The sequence below is a fragment of the Bos indicus genome, chromosome 22 (genome assembly GCF_029378745.1).
Source record: "Bos indicus isolate NIAB-ARS_2022 breed Sahiwal x Tharparkar chromosome 22, NIAB-ARS_B.indTharparkar_mat_pri_1.0, whole genome shotgun sequence".
Taxonomy (NCBI): domain Eukaryota; kingdom Metazoa; phylum Chordata; class Mammalia; order Artiodactyla; family Bovidae; genus Bos; species Bos indicus.
Window position 1 is genome coordinate 53,377,521 of NC_091781.1, and position 17,636 is coordinate 53,395,156.

Below are 17,636 nucleotides of genomic sequence, written 5' to 3' on the forward strand. Positions count from 1 at the left end.
GAGTCCGGCGCTTTGGTGTCCCCTTTGCAAGGGATGGCCTTGGAACTGAAACCACGGCAACTCACAGCCCACTGGGAAAACGAGATGCCTTCTCTGAAGCAAGTGGCAGAGCTGGGACGGTTCATGGTCCTGTTCTGATCGTCTTCTTTGGAAATACCAATGGACTCACCGGAGACACTTGGAAGAGAAGTTTGCCCAGAGAAGAAACTAGAAACTGTTCAGCCAAAATGGTTTTATGGTATTTTGGAAGTGTTATTTCCTTATCCCAGTCTCTTATTCTTCAAAATCTAATATGGCTGTTTGATCTCTGTACACATTTAAAATATAGAGACAGGGTAAAAAAAAAAAAGTGAAAAGTAATGGATATTTGTAAACAGTCATTTAAAAAGCACTTTTCTAATAAATGAAAATATTTAATGTGATAAATTTGCCAAATAGTAAAAAGAGACACAAAGGTAAGTTACATTTTTTTTTTCAGCCTAATCTCTAAGTTGAAAGCTTTTTTTAAAAAAAAACTGTTAGTATCATACAATATGAAAAAGAGAAGCATGGAGGCAAATATCCTTCCAATGGCCTCAGAAACAAGAGGACAAATAGGGCCAGGCCATTGCATAGGGAACAGAGTGGCCACCGTACCAGCCACTCGATAGAGTGAGCCCATAGTGGAGCCAGGTCCCCGCCAACCCAGGTTCTTAACCTCCCTGCACGGGTTGTGAAGACCACTTCAGTGGCACCAGGGGACAAGCTGAATCCTGCCCAGATCAGCGTGGCAGCCAGGTGAGGAATCACAGAGTCTCCAGAAGACGTGGGCTGGTAGCCAGCAGAATTCAGGTGACATGCTCATACGGTCAATTGCCCAAAGGCTCACTGACCAGTGCTGCAGATAGTTTCAGAACAGGAACAAGGACCCTCACTGGCCCCAAAGAGATCAAGGAGAGCAGAAGGGAATTGGATCTGAGGTTGCTTGGAAGGATCTAGATCAACACCTGCCAAGGGTATCAGCCCCCAAAACCAGAGCAGAAATTCTCCAAAGACAGAAACTTTCATGAAGCCTTGTGCATTCGTGGACTGTGGCAATGGCCGATGCTTCTGTGTATTCTTTTGGAAGAGATGAAGCCACAGCGATTCCCAGGGCTCCGAGAAATCAAACGCCTCCTCCAGAGCTCAGCTGCATTAATGCTCAGGCAAGTGGCAAAGCCACGGAGGCCTGCGGTGTCTGTCGTTCATTAATCCTCCTCCGAAAACCACAGGCTTTGCAGCCAGGAGCCAGGCAGCAGTCTCCTGGGATGGCCAGTCAGTTTTAAAGAGTCCAACTTGGCAACTCCTGACCAAAAGTAATAATGCTATTCAAATTCATCCCTTTCTGAGTTTTCTATTTCCCTCTTCTCACTCCTTCTCCCTCTCCACTTTCCCTCTGGCCTGTCAGTAAGGGAAGCTGTGTCTGAATTTCTGGACACTTCCAAAAGGACCGCCCACCTCAGAGAAGCCGCCTCAGAAGGAGAGAGCCCCCGAGGTTGTCTCCAGCAGCATAGATGACAGCTTCAGGCTTCCCTCTCTCCTCGTGAACGAAACCCACTGAGCCTGGCTGATGCAGCCCAGGTTCTTCAGGGTCTTCACAAGATCCCGGCGGAACCTCTCACCCACAAAAACGTAGAGAACAGGGTTCAGGCAACTGTGGAAAAAGGCCACGGTCTGAGTGACCTGGAAGCAGATGTCAATTTTGATGGAGAGGGCGCAGCTGGAGATGAACATGGCGTAGGCATCGATGGTCTGCACCAGCAGGACGCAGTTGTGGGGGAACTGAGACAGGACGAAGACGGTGAGCACCGTGATGGTCACCTTCAGGGCCTTGTGCTTGGAGGACTTCTTGGCCTGGATCAGGGTGTGGATGATGATGGTGTAGCAGCAAGCCATGACCACAAAGGGGAGGAAGAAGCCCAGGATGACCTTCAGGGTCAAGACAGCCGACTTGAGTTTGGTACTGTCGTCGCTAGAGTAGACCATGGTGCAGATAGCAATGCCGTGTTCCTCCTTGACTTGGCTGTACAGGAGTTCCGGGAGGCAGAGCGCGGCCGCCGTCACCCAGATGGTAAAGCAGACCATCTTGCTGTACAGGAGCCTTTTCTGCCTCCACATCTGCGCCCTCATGGCCTGCGCGATGGCGATGTACCTGTCCACGCTGATGCACATGATGAGCAGCACGCAGCTGTAGAAGTTCATCTTATACATACTGTTGACCACCTTGCACATAAAGGTCTGGAATTTCCACTGGTCCGCGGCGGCAATGGCCCAGAAGGGCAGCGTGGCGAGAAAGAGAAGGTCAGCGATGGCCAAGTTGAGAAGGAACATGTCGGTCATGGTCTTCACTCTCGTGCAGTACCAGTAGACCAGGATGACGAGGCTGTTGCCCACGCCGCCCACGATGAACACGAGCCAGTACAGGGGTGGGAGGAAGTGGCCCGCAAACTGCCTGACGTGGCTTTTCTCACAGAAGTAGTCTGTGAAGTTGCCGTCGTACTCCATGGGCGGCGTGCCATCGTAGCTGTAGTCATCTGACAGGTTAGGGATTAGGCTCTGCAAGGAGACACAGGGCGACACTGGGTCAAGGGCTGGCTTTTGGAGGTTCTGTCTGATGGCAAAGGCACGAAGCCCTTGAGCCTTCCAACCCCAGAAGGCTGTGAGAAGGCAGAAGAAGTGTGTGTGTAGGAAGTAGGAATTCCAAGAGCATCTGCTTAGACTGTAAATGATTTATTTATTCAACAAATGTTTATTAAGCAGGTGCTGAAGAGTCAGGTATGGTTCCCACTCTCGTGGAACTTTCCTCCTCTGGGACGAGACACACAAGCAAAGGAACAGTCACAGGCCACTTGACAGGTGCTCCATAGGGATGGAAGGAGGGTCTCAGGGCCACTGGTGGGCAAACTTATCCAACTAAGTGAACGAGTCTGATTGTTCCTTCTCCTGTCTACTCTGCGCTCCCTAAAAGGTCCTCAGAGGCTTTCACACTTCTCTGGGTCCAGATTCCCCTGAATCCTTTGAAAGCTATGGATCCTCTCTTGAGTAGCAACAGTCACACACGTACCCGCTTACACGTGTGCACGCACATGAACACACACGCTTATGTATACACCCTCACGCACATGGACATACACAGGAAACAACACAGGTTGCGTGATTTCAGGGTCCCTTGTTGAGAATTTGTTATGAATTTCAAGACAGCAGAGCATTAAATCAAGCAAGTAACACTTCTAAGCATGAGGCCCTGTGCCACCCACCCATGCAGCCAGCCCTCACAAGCCCTCACGTTTACAGACACACATGCACACACGTTTACAGACACACATGCACACAAGCATGCCCACACGAATACACATACGTATCCACATGGACACAACCCGCACACACATGCACGCATTCAGACACCTGCGCTCACACCCTCACAGTGTGCACACAAGCATGCATGCACACACACCCTTCGGTACAGCTAAGGACTCTCCAGGCGTATTTTCAGAGTGATTGAATTCGCACGTAGAAAGCCTGGAATTGAATGAATTTCATCAAGACCACAAGGCCAGCCTGTATATCCTTACAGGATCGGAGTGCTGGCCACCTTTATGAGTGACAGAGGAAGAGTTCGTGTCCTAGGCTAGGGGAAGCCTGGACACACCTGTCCACCTGTGTCAAGACTTGTACTCATAGCTTTGTCCACGACTGATGGGTAAACGCCCTTTGCATCTCAGGCACAGGATCCTCTGAAAATCTCCCTGCAAATATAAATGTCAGTTATTTACCAGCTTATTTGCTTCCCTACTGTCAGAGCCCCGAGTGCGTGCCAGACCTTGTGTGGAGTGCAGGATGTGCGTGCATTTAATCCTGGGCCTTCCAGGTAGGGGTGGGCCCCTCTTCCAGATGAGGGGCAGCTGGCTTCCAGAAGGAATTCTGAGGTGGCCAAGCCATTTCTTCTGTCCTCTCTGCTCTCTGAGCCCTGGAGACACTGCTCTTGCTGGAGAAGCCACCCACAAAGGCTGTTCTCAGGTCTGGGTCAGAATAAGACCTAGAGAGATCACTGTAAGGATCTGAAATCCACTCATTTCCCACTCACTTTCCATCCAAGAGCACGCACTGGAGCCCCCTGGCTGAGCTCTGGGTTGAGTGATTTCCCACAAGCTGCCCTGAGTTTATCCCGGGGACTGTGTCGAGGTGGCTTCTAAAGAGCTCGCCGTGCACCCCACCTCCAAGGGCGTTTTGGTCTAGCTCTGTGGCCACTCATCAAGACCTAGCTCAGACGTGCATTTGGCATTTACATATAAAAGAGATGTGAAGCAAGGCTTTCGTATTTCCTGAAGAACAGGTGAGAGTTTTTTTTAACTCATGAACCATATGAATTTGTGACTGATGAGGATTCCCTTTGTAATTGGGAAGCTCAGTCAAACTGGTAGCCCAAGTATAGTAACCAAGTAAAACCCTTTGACCAGTGCTGCCTAATAGGAATATAAGGCAACTTCCTTAATTTTGCATTTTCTAGTAGCCAAGTGAAGTCAAAAGAAATAGGTGGGTCTCACCTTAATAATGTGTTTTATGAAACCTAGCATGTCTAAAATATTATTTCGTTATGTAAGCAATGACTTCCCTGGTGGCTCAGACAGTAAAGTGCCTGCCTTCAATGCAGGAGACCCGGGTTCAGTCCCTGGGTCAGGAAGATCCCCTGGAGAAGGAAATGGCACCCACTCCAGTAGCCTGGAAAATCCCATGGACGGAGGAACCCGGTAGACTACAGTCCATGGGATTGCAAAGAGTCAGACACAACTGAGCGACTTCACTTTCACTTTCTTTCAAGCAGTGTAAAAGTTATCAAGATATTCCACATCCTTTTGTTGCATAGACTATGTTTGGACTAAGTGCATTTTGCAATCAAGGGACATCTTAGTCGGAGTGACCACATGTCAAGTGCTTACAGTCCCTACGTGACTCGTGGCTACCGCGTGGGACAGCTCAGTTTTAGGCTGAAAACGCAAGTTCTAAGTCTTCCTGTTTTTTCACTGTTCTGTCGTTTGCTCTGACCCTGTTTGAACGTATGTCCTTTCTCTTCTGTTGTATGCACTCAGTAACTGCCTCATGCCTCTTATGGAACATGACAGGGGCCGTGGGGACAGAGTGAAACAGGGTGTCAGTACTGCTGGGAAGTGCCCAGTCTTTCTCTGAGGGGGCTGACCATTCTCTTCCACATCTTACTGGAATGTCTAGAAGTTCTCTTTCCCAAGGTTTCCCTTGAAGCATTTCTTAGCAAACTGTGTTGTTCTTAGACCCTTTTAAAAACGTGACATCGTCACCAACTAGACCACTGCTCACAGCCTGTGGTCCCCCATGCGCAGTGGTCTGAGCCAGATCTCGAATCTTCTCCCATTGTGAGGAGCAGCAATCTGTGGGGGTGGGTGGGCCCAGACCTGGCCAGGATGGATGGTGTTTGTGTGAAGATCCCACCATCTTATTCCTTGACTGACTAAGAGGTCAGCATGCTCACCTTAAGCTTGAGAAACAGCTCTTTATTTCTTGTTCGTTGGTGATGAATAACGTGATTTGTTCACTCGTTCAGCAAGTGTTTACTAAGCCCAGAGTACACGCCAGGCAAGGAAGCCACTTCCAAAGGTCAGTGTTCTTGTCAGTGATGGTAACAGAAGTGGAGCGAACCATGAGAAAGGTCCTGGACTCACCTGTCATGGAACGGGGGGGAGGGTGGTCTGCCTGCATGCGGGGTCCTGAACTCCACAGCACAGAGGGGCCCTAGATAGGGCAGTATCGTAGGATGGTTCTGTTATTCCCAGGGGGCTACTTAATTGGAGTATTTATATCATTCGGATGATTTTTAGAATTTTGATCAAGAAGAGAAGTGACAAGATCTGATAGTCACAGATCTAAGTAAATGAGAGACTGTCTCACAGCATGCCCAGGGGCTGGCCTGCAACTCAGTGGTGTGGGCCACCTTCTGCTCACGTAGGCTTTGGTTTCTGTCCCAGACAGAGCTTTTAGAGGCTCAACAGGTTTTAGAATGATTTTCAGATGTTAGAGACCATCTTATAGAGGAGGGCTTCCCTGATAGCTCAGTTGGTAAAGAATCTGCCTGCTATGCAGGAGACTTAAGTTTGATTCCTGGGTCAGGAAGATCTGCTGAAGAAGGATAGGCTACCCACACCAGTATTCTTGGGCTTCCCTTGTGGTTTAACTGGTAAAGAATCCACCTGCAATGTGGGAGACCTGGGTTCGATACCTGGGTTGGGACGATCCCCTGGAGAAGGGAAAGGCTACCCACTCCAGTATTCTGGCCTGGAGAATTCCATAGACCGTATAGTCCGTGGGGTTGCAGAGTTGGACACGACTGAGTGACTTTCACTATAGAGGAGACAGACCCAAGGAACAGAAGGTTCTGGCCCAAAGCCTCACCCCTGGGGAATGGTCAAGGCCAGAGCCAGCGCCCTGCCCTGCAGCCCCAAGCTGGGGCACTTGTAAGCCCTGCAGACCCGGCACCTTGCTCTCCACCTTCTGATCCCTGCAGGCCCGGCACCTTCTCTCCACCTTCTGATCCCTGCAGGCCCGGCACCTTCTCTCCACCTTCTGATCCCTGCAGGCCCGGCACCTTCTCTCCACCTTCTGATCCCTGCAGGCCCGGCACCTTCTCTCCACCTTCTGATCCCTGCAGGCCCGGCACCTTCTCTCCACCTTCTGATCCCTGCAGGCCCGGCACCTTCTCTCCACCTTCTGATCCCTGCAGGCCCGGCACCTTCTCTCCACCTTCTGATCCCTGCAGGCCCGGCACCTTCTCTCCACCTTCTGATCCCTGCAGGCCCGGCACCTTCTCTCCACCTTCTGATCCCTGCAGGCCCGGCACCTTCTCTCCACCTTCTGATCCCTGCAGGCCCGGCACCTTCTCTCCACCTTCTGATCCCTGCAGGCCCGGCACCTTCTCTCCACCTTCTGATCCCTGCAGGCCCGGCACCTTCTCTCCACCTTCTGATCCCTGCAGGCCCGGCACCTTCTCTCCACCTTCTGATCCCTGCAGGCCCGGCACCTTCTCTCCACCTTCTGATCCCTGCAGGCCCGGCACCTTCTCTCCACCTTCTGATGCTGTCACGTGTACTTGTTGTGTTGTTCAGTCACTAACTCATGTCTGACTTTTGCCAGGCTCCTCTGTCCTTCACTGTCTCCTGGAGTTTTCTCAAACTCGTGCCCGTTGAGTAGGTGATACCATCCAACCATCTCATCCTCTGCTGCCCCCTTCTCCTCCAGCCCTCAATCTTTCCCAGCATCAGAGTCTTTTCTAATGAGTTGACTCTTTGCATCAGGTGGCCAAAGTATTGGAGCTTTAGCTTCAGCATCAGTCCTTCCAGTGAATATTCATGGTTGATTTCCTTTAGGATGGATTGGTCTGATCTCCTTGCTGTCCAGGGGACTCTCTGAAGAGTCTTCTCCAGCACCACAATCCAAAAGCATCATTTCTTTGTTGCTCAGCCTTCTTTATGGTCCAACGCTCATGTCTGTACATGACTGCCGGAGAAACCGTAGCTACAGTGGCCACACCAAGCCTGAGCCTCAGTGTCTGAGTCCCGGCACCTGAGCTGAGTGGCTGTCAGATCCCCCACCTGCATCCTCCCCCCACCCATCCCGGAAAGACTGTGGGCACCAGAGGATGCCCTGTGGCTTCCTCTGCCCAGGGCAGCCGGGAACTGCCTTTTGCTGGGGGCAAACCTCAGTGCACAGCAGATAAGGGGCCTGCCCTGCCTGCCAGTGCCTGCCACCAGGCGCTGTACCCGACAGGACCCGGCTCCCGAGGCCATGCAGGTGTGTCTTCCTCCCCTTGGGAGCCCTTGGCCCAGAAGCTGCGACCCAGGCATTGAAGATGCTACAGCTCCTGGACTCCATCTTCCCCCGACTTTCCGAGGCCTCCCTCCCGAGTCTTCTCTTCTTTGAGCCATTTGACCTTGAACCCTCCGTCCCTCCCCCAGCGTCGCTTTCCTCATCTGTTAGCGTGGCTCCGCCTTTACTGTGAGGAACACGGCACCCTGGGTGGTGACTGGAACACGGCTGGTCCTCAGAAGAGTGGCCCCAGGAAAGTCACGGCTGTTGACCAAGCTCATAGCCACAGAGGTCACAGCTTGTCCCCGTGTAGGTGGTGCTGGACACCTCTTGATCACAAAAGGTCATTATCTGAGTGCATTTTCTTCCTTTCTGAGGCTGCCTTGCAACGTTTGGATATTTTCCCAAGATCCCAAATGATAAAACCGAATGACTGATGTTATGAGCCCTGTTTCCAGCATCGGGGATAAAGAGCAGATTCTGTTTCAGGAGAAACTACGGTTCTAATTTTGGTCAGAAAAATAGAGACTTATTTTGTTACTTCAGCTTTCCAGGTGGTGCTAGTAAAGAACCTGCCTGCCAGTGCAGGAGACGTAAGAGACTCGGTTCAATCCCTGGGTCAGGAAGATCACCTAAAGGAGGCATGGCAGCCCCAGGCCCTAGCCTGGAGAATCCCACGGACAGAGGAGCCTGGCAGGCTGCAGTCCCTAGGGTTGCAAAGAGTCGAACGCAACTGAAGTGACTTACACACACCTTGTTACTTCAGCAGGCCCAAAATAATCATCTTTTTGGTATTGCTGTTGTTGTTACGGGAAACATGATGAGATATGCAATGCTAAAGATCATCAGCATGTGATAAATAACTTACTTGATGTCAATGGTGGCAACCACCACTCTCCATAGGTGGGGGGAACCTACAGCATGGAGGACATTTGTCAACTCCACTAAGAATGTTTGACTTCAATACCTATGTGTAAAACCCAGATTCTCCCTTTGAGAAAGCAAAATTAAAATCCTTAGGTATTTTTGTGAGCATTTAATATAAGTAAAGCATAGGAATTTTGATTCTATAATTAATTATATTTGGCTATAAAATCATGAATGATTCTCTGGATCATAGCTGTACTCACTGATTTCTATTAGCCTCTTTCAGAGAAATATATATCATTATTTGCTTTTTTGTAAAGACTATAATGTTTGATAAGAAACACGACTAACATGCCCACCATGGGTCTTTTAAAAGCAAATGAATTCTCCCTTGCCCTCTTTTGTCTGAGTTTCAGAACCGACACATGGGACTAAGCACCTTGTAAAGATCATAAAACCCTCACCTATGAGTAAAACCTGAACCAGCCTTCTCCTCTGCCCCCCGCCCCCCGCACACATACCGCAGAGCTCTTCCAGAGCTTCGTGTCTGCACAGCCCTCTGTGCTGGGCACTGACCAGCTGTCTGGAGCATCGCTCAGCAGAACTCTTGTCCTGGGAAACCACAGAGCACTCCTTCCCCCACAATGGAGCCCTTCCCACTCCCCGAAACGAGGCCCCAAATGCAGTGTATTTCAAGGAGCCCAAGGATGTGGCCATACTCACTGTGGCTTCTGTGGGGACCATGGTGGGTCAGACTCAGACTTGCCTCTAGAAAGAGAGGGCAAAAATCAGAACGAGGACTGGCTTTTGACTGAACAGGAGCAAGTTCCGAGAGATGGAGATGAAGCATTTAATTTGTTTGTTCTCATGAACAAAAAAAAAATGCCAAGCTAGAGTTAGAATCCATGTTATACTGATGCTGAGTTAAATAGATTTCAAGTCAAGTCTAGATTTCGCAGTCATCTAGGTTGTTAACCCAGAGTTGAAAGAAATTTCTCCTTTGAGAGCACTTGGGGGCTTTGATGTCTTCCCAGCGCGTCCTTTTTACCTTAACCCTTCTTCTCATAACTCAGCTTCTCTACCAGGCGCCGCTACTCCAATTTTATCCACCAAGTGTCCCCTGAGGACAGCAGGACAGCTCCAGCTGACTGCTGGAGGGGCCCCTCGGCAACCAGGAGGCAGGAACCCCAGGGTGAGGTGGCCTCTGCCAGCATCAGAGTCCCTCACCAGGAAGGGCCCAGCACCCCAACACCTCCCTGCGCGCTCAGTTTACAAATTTGGGGCCTGTTTGCTCTACCTTGACTTCAGCAGGAAAAGGAAGTCCTGCATTTCTTTACCAAAGAAAACATAGTTGTCTCATGCAGAGGGCCTCCAAACTAACTGAGACAAATCTCCGCTGTCGTTTTCTTGTGTTTCGAATCTCTGCAAAACCCACACCTCTGTGGCCAAGCAAACAACAGCTTGGTTCCTTTCAAGGAAGGGTCTGTGCCTGAGTGGGGCATTTCTTTCTTCATACACCTTCAGTGAGTGTGTTTCCAAGAAACATGTTCAGCCCACACCCCAAGCTTCTGGAAGGAAATTTTCCCCTCATACATCCAACTGTAACCTGTTGGGCTATTTTTATTCTTGTTTTCATAACACAGCCTCGTGACTCTCTGTGCTTTCCTAAGAGTGTAGTTGTTTTAAAAACATAGCATGTGACTTGGGAGATTGAGACTGACAAAGATACACGACTATGTATAAAATAGACAAGAACTAGAGAGAACTACTGTACAGCACAGGGAACTCTACTCCACGCTCTTGGTGACCTAAATGGGAAGGCAATCTAAAAAAAGAGTGGATGTGTATGTATCGACGGATTCACTTTGCTGTACAGCAGGAACAAGCACAGCACCGTAAAGCAACCATACTCCAATTCAAAGAAAAAGAGCAACATACCATGTGGGATAGCCACTACGGAAACCCGTTACACCCACCATGTGGTATCTGCCTAAGAAGAACGCAAGCTTATATCCACGCAAAGACTGACATATGAATGTTCATGGCAGCTTTGTTTGTAATAGCCAGCTACTGGAAACAGCTCAACTGTCCTTCAAATAGAGTGAATAGGTCATGGTAGAGTATCCATACAGTGAATTTGAAACAGCTGCTGATACACACAGCAATGTGGATAAATTTCAAAATAACCTGAAAAAAGTACATACTGTGTGATTCCACTTGTGTAAAATTCTAGGAAATGGGAGCTAATCAATAGTGACAGAAAGCAGATCGGTGATTTCCTGGAGAGAGAGAGAAGGGCAGGGCAGGGCAAGGGACAGGAAGGGACAAGAGCAGGCCAAGGAGCCTCTGGGGTGAGCGCTGTGCTCACTGGAATGATAGTGTGGTGATCTCACGGGGGTGCACGAATGTCAGAACTTGGGCTCTGTGCTTCAGACATTTGCAGAGCTGGTAGCTGGATCTCAGTAAAGTGGTTAAAGTAAAGAAAGGAAAAACAGCAAGATCTGATGAACACTTCTTGTTTCTGTCCCTCTTCAGAGTCATATCGGGCCGTTAGCAGGCGGGGGAAAGACACCCAGAACTTCCTCCTTGTAGCCTTCCTGCCAGTAGCTCCTCCAAAGTGCCTTGAAGTGCCTTGGGCTGTTCGGTGGGAATCGAGGGCTCAGTATGAACTCATGGCTTTTAGGGTTAGAAGAGATTAAGCAGATAATGTTTGATAGATCAGTCAATCGATTGATAAATAGATACAGATAAGTTTGTGTCAGTGTGTTTTGTTCGGTCACTTCAGTCGTGGCCGACTCTCTTTTGCGACCCCGTAGACTGTAGCCCGCCAAATTCCTCTGTGGGATTCTGCAGGCAAGAATGAATACCAGAGTGGTTTGCCGTTTCCTCCTCCTCCAGGGGATCTTCCTGACCCCGGAATCAAACCCACGTCTCCTGCATCTCCTGCATCGCAGGTGGAGTCTTGACCTGCTGTGCCACAGTTGTTATGTGTTTTAGCTTATTTCCTGACTCTGCTGCGAGTCCTTGCTGTGAAAGCAAGGACACACCATATAATGACCATTGGGTGCCCAGGTCTTGGTTTCTAAAAACCTTTCTTCCTGACAAGGAACCAGGACCCCATGGAGAAATGCCTGATTCCAGAGTGAGGGCAGGGAAACTGTAAAATGAACTTGGGACTGATTTTTAACCCAGAAAGAAAGTGTTTAAAGGCATTGAGGGCTTGTCAAAGGACAGAGGCACCAACTTGATAGGGTTCCACTAGCCAAATCTGAGGCAATTTGAGCATCAAATTAAATAATGATGGCAGTCATTATAGCACATTCAAATAAATCAGGATCCGTGGATCCATACTGAGAAAAATAAATGAGAAAACTGAGCTCTCCTTATGGTGCCGACTAATAAGTACAGAGGATTACTGTGATTAGAAAATCACCAATGGATGGTGAGATTAGCAGGTGAGCATTTGATAAGAAATTTACTTCGTCTCAAAGAATCTCCCCCCAAATGACAAATTGCCCCATTGACTTTATGATTTTTTTTCTCTTATGCTCTGAAACAAATCTTTGTAAAAATTTGCCTAGTTAAGATGGAAAAATCTCAACTCATCTAATTTAACTTTAATACATCTTGGGGAAGAGGGATATAGTTTATAAGACATTTGTTAGAAAACACTTCATATATTTCTAGTATCTATGTAGCCCCAGACTCTTTGCCATCCCATGTCGCCTCCTTTTAACTTGCACAAAAAGACTAAATATTAGCCAGATAATATCTGAGAAAACAAATTCCCAAAGGAGGAGGCCACATGAAGAATAAAGAATGGATTTGGTTTTAGCTAGTTACAGGTTGAAAATAAGGATTGATGGTAATGATGCTGGTGAGAGTTTGAGGGCAAGGCCTCCACACAGCAGTGGGGAGAGTAAATTTGTGTGACTTTTTCGGAGGATTAAACCGTGTCTGTCGAAACATACAGAGCACAGCAGCTCTGACTCAGCTGTTCATCTGCTGGGAACACGCCCTTCTAGTACTCACACAAAAGAACATAAAGGTACATGAATGCGCTTCCCTGGTGGCTCTGATGGTAAAGAGTTCACCTGCAATGCAGGAGACCCAGGTTCGATTTCTGGGTCAGGAAGATTCCCTGGAGAAGGGAATGGCTACCCACTCCAGTATTCTTGCCTGGAGAATCCCGTGGACAGAGGAGCCTGGTCAGCTATAGTTCATGGGGTCAAAAAGAGTCAGAAACAACCGAGCGACTAACACACAAGATCCTATATGTTGTCTCCCCGCCCCCCCAGAATCAAAAAAACTAAAGGCAACCTATGGGTCAGCAGTAGGTAATATTCTGATACACTCATTCAGTAAACCGCATGTAGCCAATAAATAGAATAAATCAGACCTCACACTGATGCAAGGAGGTCACCAAGATTTTTAGGTATACACATGCAAAATGTAGATTATGATGCATGATCTTTTAAAAAATATATAAAAGGTTATACCCTTGATAGCTGTCAGTACTGAAGTGTTTTCTGGAAGGAAATTAAACAAGGATGTTGTTTTCCTTTAGGTTTTGTAACCTATTTACATATTCTATTTTGTGTACAACATTTTATTTTAAGGGCTATCTTAAAAATAACTTGTCAGCTTAAAAAAAAGGAAAAAATAAGCCCCAGCGCTCTTCCGTCCTGTACACCTGTTTGCAAAAGTTGTCCATAGGAGGAACTCGTCTCCTCCTAACCCTGGAAGAAGAAATCTAGCAAGTAAATTCACTGCGTCTACTACTGGCCACTTTGGAATCCTGCACTGGCTCTCTGTAAAGGTTTATCTTCCTTCCGTTATAAAGGTGCTTTGGGCTCATAGAAGATTTGGAGAGAGCCCAGGGGTGAAACGGAAAATGAAAAATATTCCTCCCTAGACCCCCCCACCTAAAGACCCGCCCCCGCCCCCGCCGCCCCGAGCCTTTTCATCTGCTCCTCCTGCCCTGTATCACATAGTTTTCGTCTGTGTTATTCCACAGACTGCACAAGTGTCAGAGCTTGCTTTCATTTTCTTTTGACCCCTGAGAAGGAGAGAAAAACAGAAGGGGAAAACCCGCAAGTGACAAAACACACCAAAAGCAAGGGACCTCTCTGCCGTCTGTTGGGAGAACATGAGGGCTGGGCTCAGTGGCCCCCGGGTCTCCCCCGCCGCTCCACGAGGCCCTGCTGGGGTGCGTGAGCCACCCCGTCTACAAAGCCTGCTTGTCTGTTGACTCCCGGGGGAGTGAGGCGGGGGAGCACACCGGCCCCCATCTGCTCCTTGGCCCCTCCTTTGCTGCCTGTGGGACCTTAGCAAGGAGCGACCTGCCCTCCCCTAGCCTTGGTTTCCTTGTCTGTAAAATGGACGTGATCACCCAACCTACTCTAGAGGCTTGTTTCCAGGGTCAAGTGCAGTGCTGTGCTTTAAGGCTCTTAGCGGGATGCAGAGAACTCTGCAATGATGAGGAAGCAGGCTTCACCACACAGCTAACTTACACAATGCGCCTGGACACCGGATACACTTTCTTGGCTTAAATACTGTGCAAGACATGATCCATGTCTTCAAGAAGCTCACACTCAAGTACAGTGGATACATCATGGCTGCAAATACCAAAGATGGGAAATGCTAGGAGATGATTTTGGAATTGGGAGAAGGAAGCCGAGTCCCTAGCACTGGAGAAAATCCAGGAGGGCTTCATTGAGAAGGCAACAATTTTGCTGGCTCTTGTAGGCTGAAGAGGGCTTCCCGGGTGGTGCTAGTGGTAGAGAACCCACCTGCCAATGCAGAAGACACAGGAGACCTAGGTTCGATCCCTGGCTTGGGAAGACCCCTAGAGAAAGACATGGCAGCCCTCTCCAGGATTCTTGCCTGGAGATTCCTGTGGACAGAGGAACCTGGTGGGCTACAGTGCATGGGGTCGCAAAGAGTCAGACACAACAGAAAGAACTTAGCGCGCACACATGTAGGCTGAAGAGCATGCGGGCGTTCAGTGATGGGAGAAGACATGACTCCAGGTCAGGGAAATGTAAGAGATATCCACAGAGGTGTGAATGCCGAAAAGCAGCAAGTGTGTGCCGGGTCCTGAGGAGCAGGGAGCTGCTCGTCTCCAAGAGTGGAAAGTGCCTATTAGAAAACTTAGCCTGGGATCCACTAATATCTATCGTTTTTCTAGTCTCTGCTGTCCTTCAAGGCAACCAGTGTGAAAATCCGCATGGTGTTACTCATAGTAGCCCCAGTAAACTGGATACCGTACTAAAGTGAGTCAGGAAGGCAGGTCCTGACTTTGATCTTTGTCCAACTTGCCACACAGAAGTTGAATCACCTCTTGCGTTTTGTTTTTGTTTAGAAGCTCTGCTTTCTCACGTTGCATGACCTCAGGGACTCTGAGCTGTCCCTGTGCAGACTCTCTCTGTTCCCCCAGCCTGGGTGAGGCGCCCACCCCTCGCCGGGCAGGCACTGCACTGGGCCCAGGGGCTGTGAGTGAGGGGCATGTGAGGAGGCTTCAGAGCAGATGGACAGATATTTGTACAAATAGGCTGTCAGATGCCGGATGCTAAAATGGCAGGTGAACTTGGGTTTGTTGGATGAGGGGAGGGAGGAGCAGGCCTCGCCCACTGGTGGCTGTTCCACATCCCAGCCCCGGACCCAGCAGCTGCCCACCCACAGAGGGTCCAAGGGGCCACAGCCAGCTAAGAGCTGATGAGGACAAGTATGTTGACAGGACAAAGCAGTAGTCAGTGAGGAGTCACTTATAATAGAGCAGCTTTACTTTTATCTGATTGTAAAGGACTGTATTCACAATGAAGAAAAAATAATCCCCCAAAGCAAGCATATATAATGAAGAAAATAAAATCTCCCCAAACACCCCTTTCCTAGGATGGCCAGTGTTAATCTTCTGAGATGCGGTCTTTTAGACATTCTAACACAATCCCACATACACACGTAACCCGTGAAGGAAAGGAAATCAGACTACCCAAAGCGTTTTCTGTCTTGCTGTCTAGTTAACAGTCTCTCACGGACCACTTTTAATGCCAGTTCAGTGTGAAGTTATGTCACCAGATTGAGGGGCTGCCAAGTGTTCCACTCTCTGGATTCTATATGATTCATTTAACCAGTCACCTCTTGGTGCAGAGTTCACTCGTTTCCAGTTTTTCGTTGCTACAGAGAATGCTGCCAAAAACACACTTTCCCTGGGACAGCCCCTCAGACCCAGGGACCTCATCGGGGCTTCACTTTCCCAGCCCCGGCCCACCTTCTTGTCACCCGTCCCCCACTCTTGCTTCTCCCTCCTTCAAGGAACAGATCACTGAACAGACTGTCTTGAACCCGAGCCTCACACGTGTGGGTGGGAGGCAGTCTTATTACTCACCCTGGAAGCCTGGGCAAGGCACCCACCTGATTCACCTCTGCCTCCCTGGCAGCTTCTAGCCAAGTACCTGGTGCTCAAGGCCACTGAGCAAGCAAGTGGGTTTTAGAAGCCTTCGTGTCAGCACACAACTGAGGACCCAGCGCCCCTGGGATGGGGAGGAGGAAGAAGGTGATACTCACGGGGGAGGGCAGCGAGTGAGGCTCCGGGAGGAGGCGGCCCCGCCAGCTCTGGGGAAGGGCCTGGCTTGCTCTTTGCCTGGGACGAGGGGCAAGCCTTCTGTGAGCTCTGAGCAGGCTGCTACCTACCAGAAAGGAAGCCAGGCCACCCCTGCCTGAGTTATCACTGGTGGGGTGGCCAGGAGGGTGGGGAGAGGGAGTCACCAGCTGCAGCTTCCAGCAATCAGCAGAGTCGGTAATGTGCAAACAGAACTGAAAAGCCAAGAAGTGCTGGTCGAAGGGAAAACTGTCTTCTCTGAAGATGCTCAGACAAGCCGATCATCTGACAGCCATTTCTTTTCCTAGACAGCGTGACTCCTTTCAGGGGATGGGGAGGTGGAGAGTCCCATCGAGAGGGATCAAGCTGGCCCAAGTGTATCTTTATAAGGTCTCATTGTCTGGACAGGCCTGTGAGGGGGTGATGATCACCCCTACCCCCTGCCCTGGGCATCACAGAGTGACCCATTAGACCTTAGATGTACCTAAACCCGTACAGCTACTATGGTACCATAGCTACTAGCCACGTCTGCCTGTTTAAATTCAAATCAATCACAATGTGACTAGTTCCTGAGTCACAGTAGCCACAGTTCGGGTGCTTGACAGCCGTGTGTGGCCGTGGCTACCGTGGTACACGGCACAGGTGAGGAGCAGGCCCGTCATCTCCGAAAGTTCTGTCGGATGGCAGTGCCACCTTCGAAGGTCACGCATGGGACAGACACATCTGGGAACACAGGGAGTGTTGGAGAGCCAGGAACCCCTTAAAACTGAGGTCAAATACAGTAAGATTTTATTCTGATGTGACCACTATCCATGAGATGTATCAGCATCAATGATGCATTTCATCTTACTGATCATGGGTGTTCAGGTGACATTTTGAAAAACACCTAAACAGATGTTATATTTTTGACAAAGTCACGCGTGCAAGTCTTCACCAGCAACAGCAGCTACGGTGGAGCCTTCGATCACGATACAGTTGCACCTCTCTGGGTCCCAGGGCCAGGCACCATGCCTGGCATTTGAGGGGCATTTGGGGAATAACTGTGAAAGAGAAGCTACAGTCAACAGCCTCTGATGCCCAGAACAGAGAAAAGACTCAAGTTGATTCTTTGTTGTCATTATGGCAAAGACTCTTTTTTTTTCAGATTTGTTCTGGGGAAAAAGTCCCCACAGCACTGCAGTGAGACTGAGTTCGCCTGTTCAGTATATTATATATCGGCCTGTGGCCTTGGCGGTGTTCTTCCAGGCACAGGACCCATCCATCACAGCCACCATCAGTTCCTACAGAACAAAGCCATGCAGAAGATGCAGCTGGCTTTATT

General features: G+C 49.4%; 1 protein-coding gene across 2 annotated transcripts; it reads right to left on the reverse strand.

The window, feature by feature from the left end:
- Nucleotides 1-392: 392 nt before the first annotated feature.
- On the reverse strand, nt 393-16,404 carry CCR9 (C-C motif chemokine receptor 9). 2 transcript variants are annotated; one of them, XM_019985133.2, is made up of 3 exons: nt 16,282-16,404; nt 9,439-9,483; nt 393-2,574 (listed from the first exon to the last, which is right to left on the reverse strand). In XM_019985133.2, the coding sequence occupies exons 2-3, from the start codon at nt 9,457-9,459 to the stop codon at nt 1,492-1,494; spliced, it is 1,104 nt and encodes a 367-aa protein (XP_019840692.2). In that variant the 5' UTR covers nt 9,460-9,483; nt 16,282-16,404; the 3' UTR covers nt 393-1,491. The 2 variants fall into 2 exon arrangements, with proteins under 2 accessions (XP_019840692.2, XP_070632919.1); XM_070776818.1 differs by lacking the exons at nt 9,439-9,483; nt 16,282-16,404 and adding an exon at nt 5,522-5,872.
- Nucleotides 16,405-17,636: the final 1,232 nt, after the last annotated feature.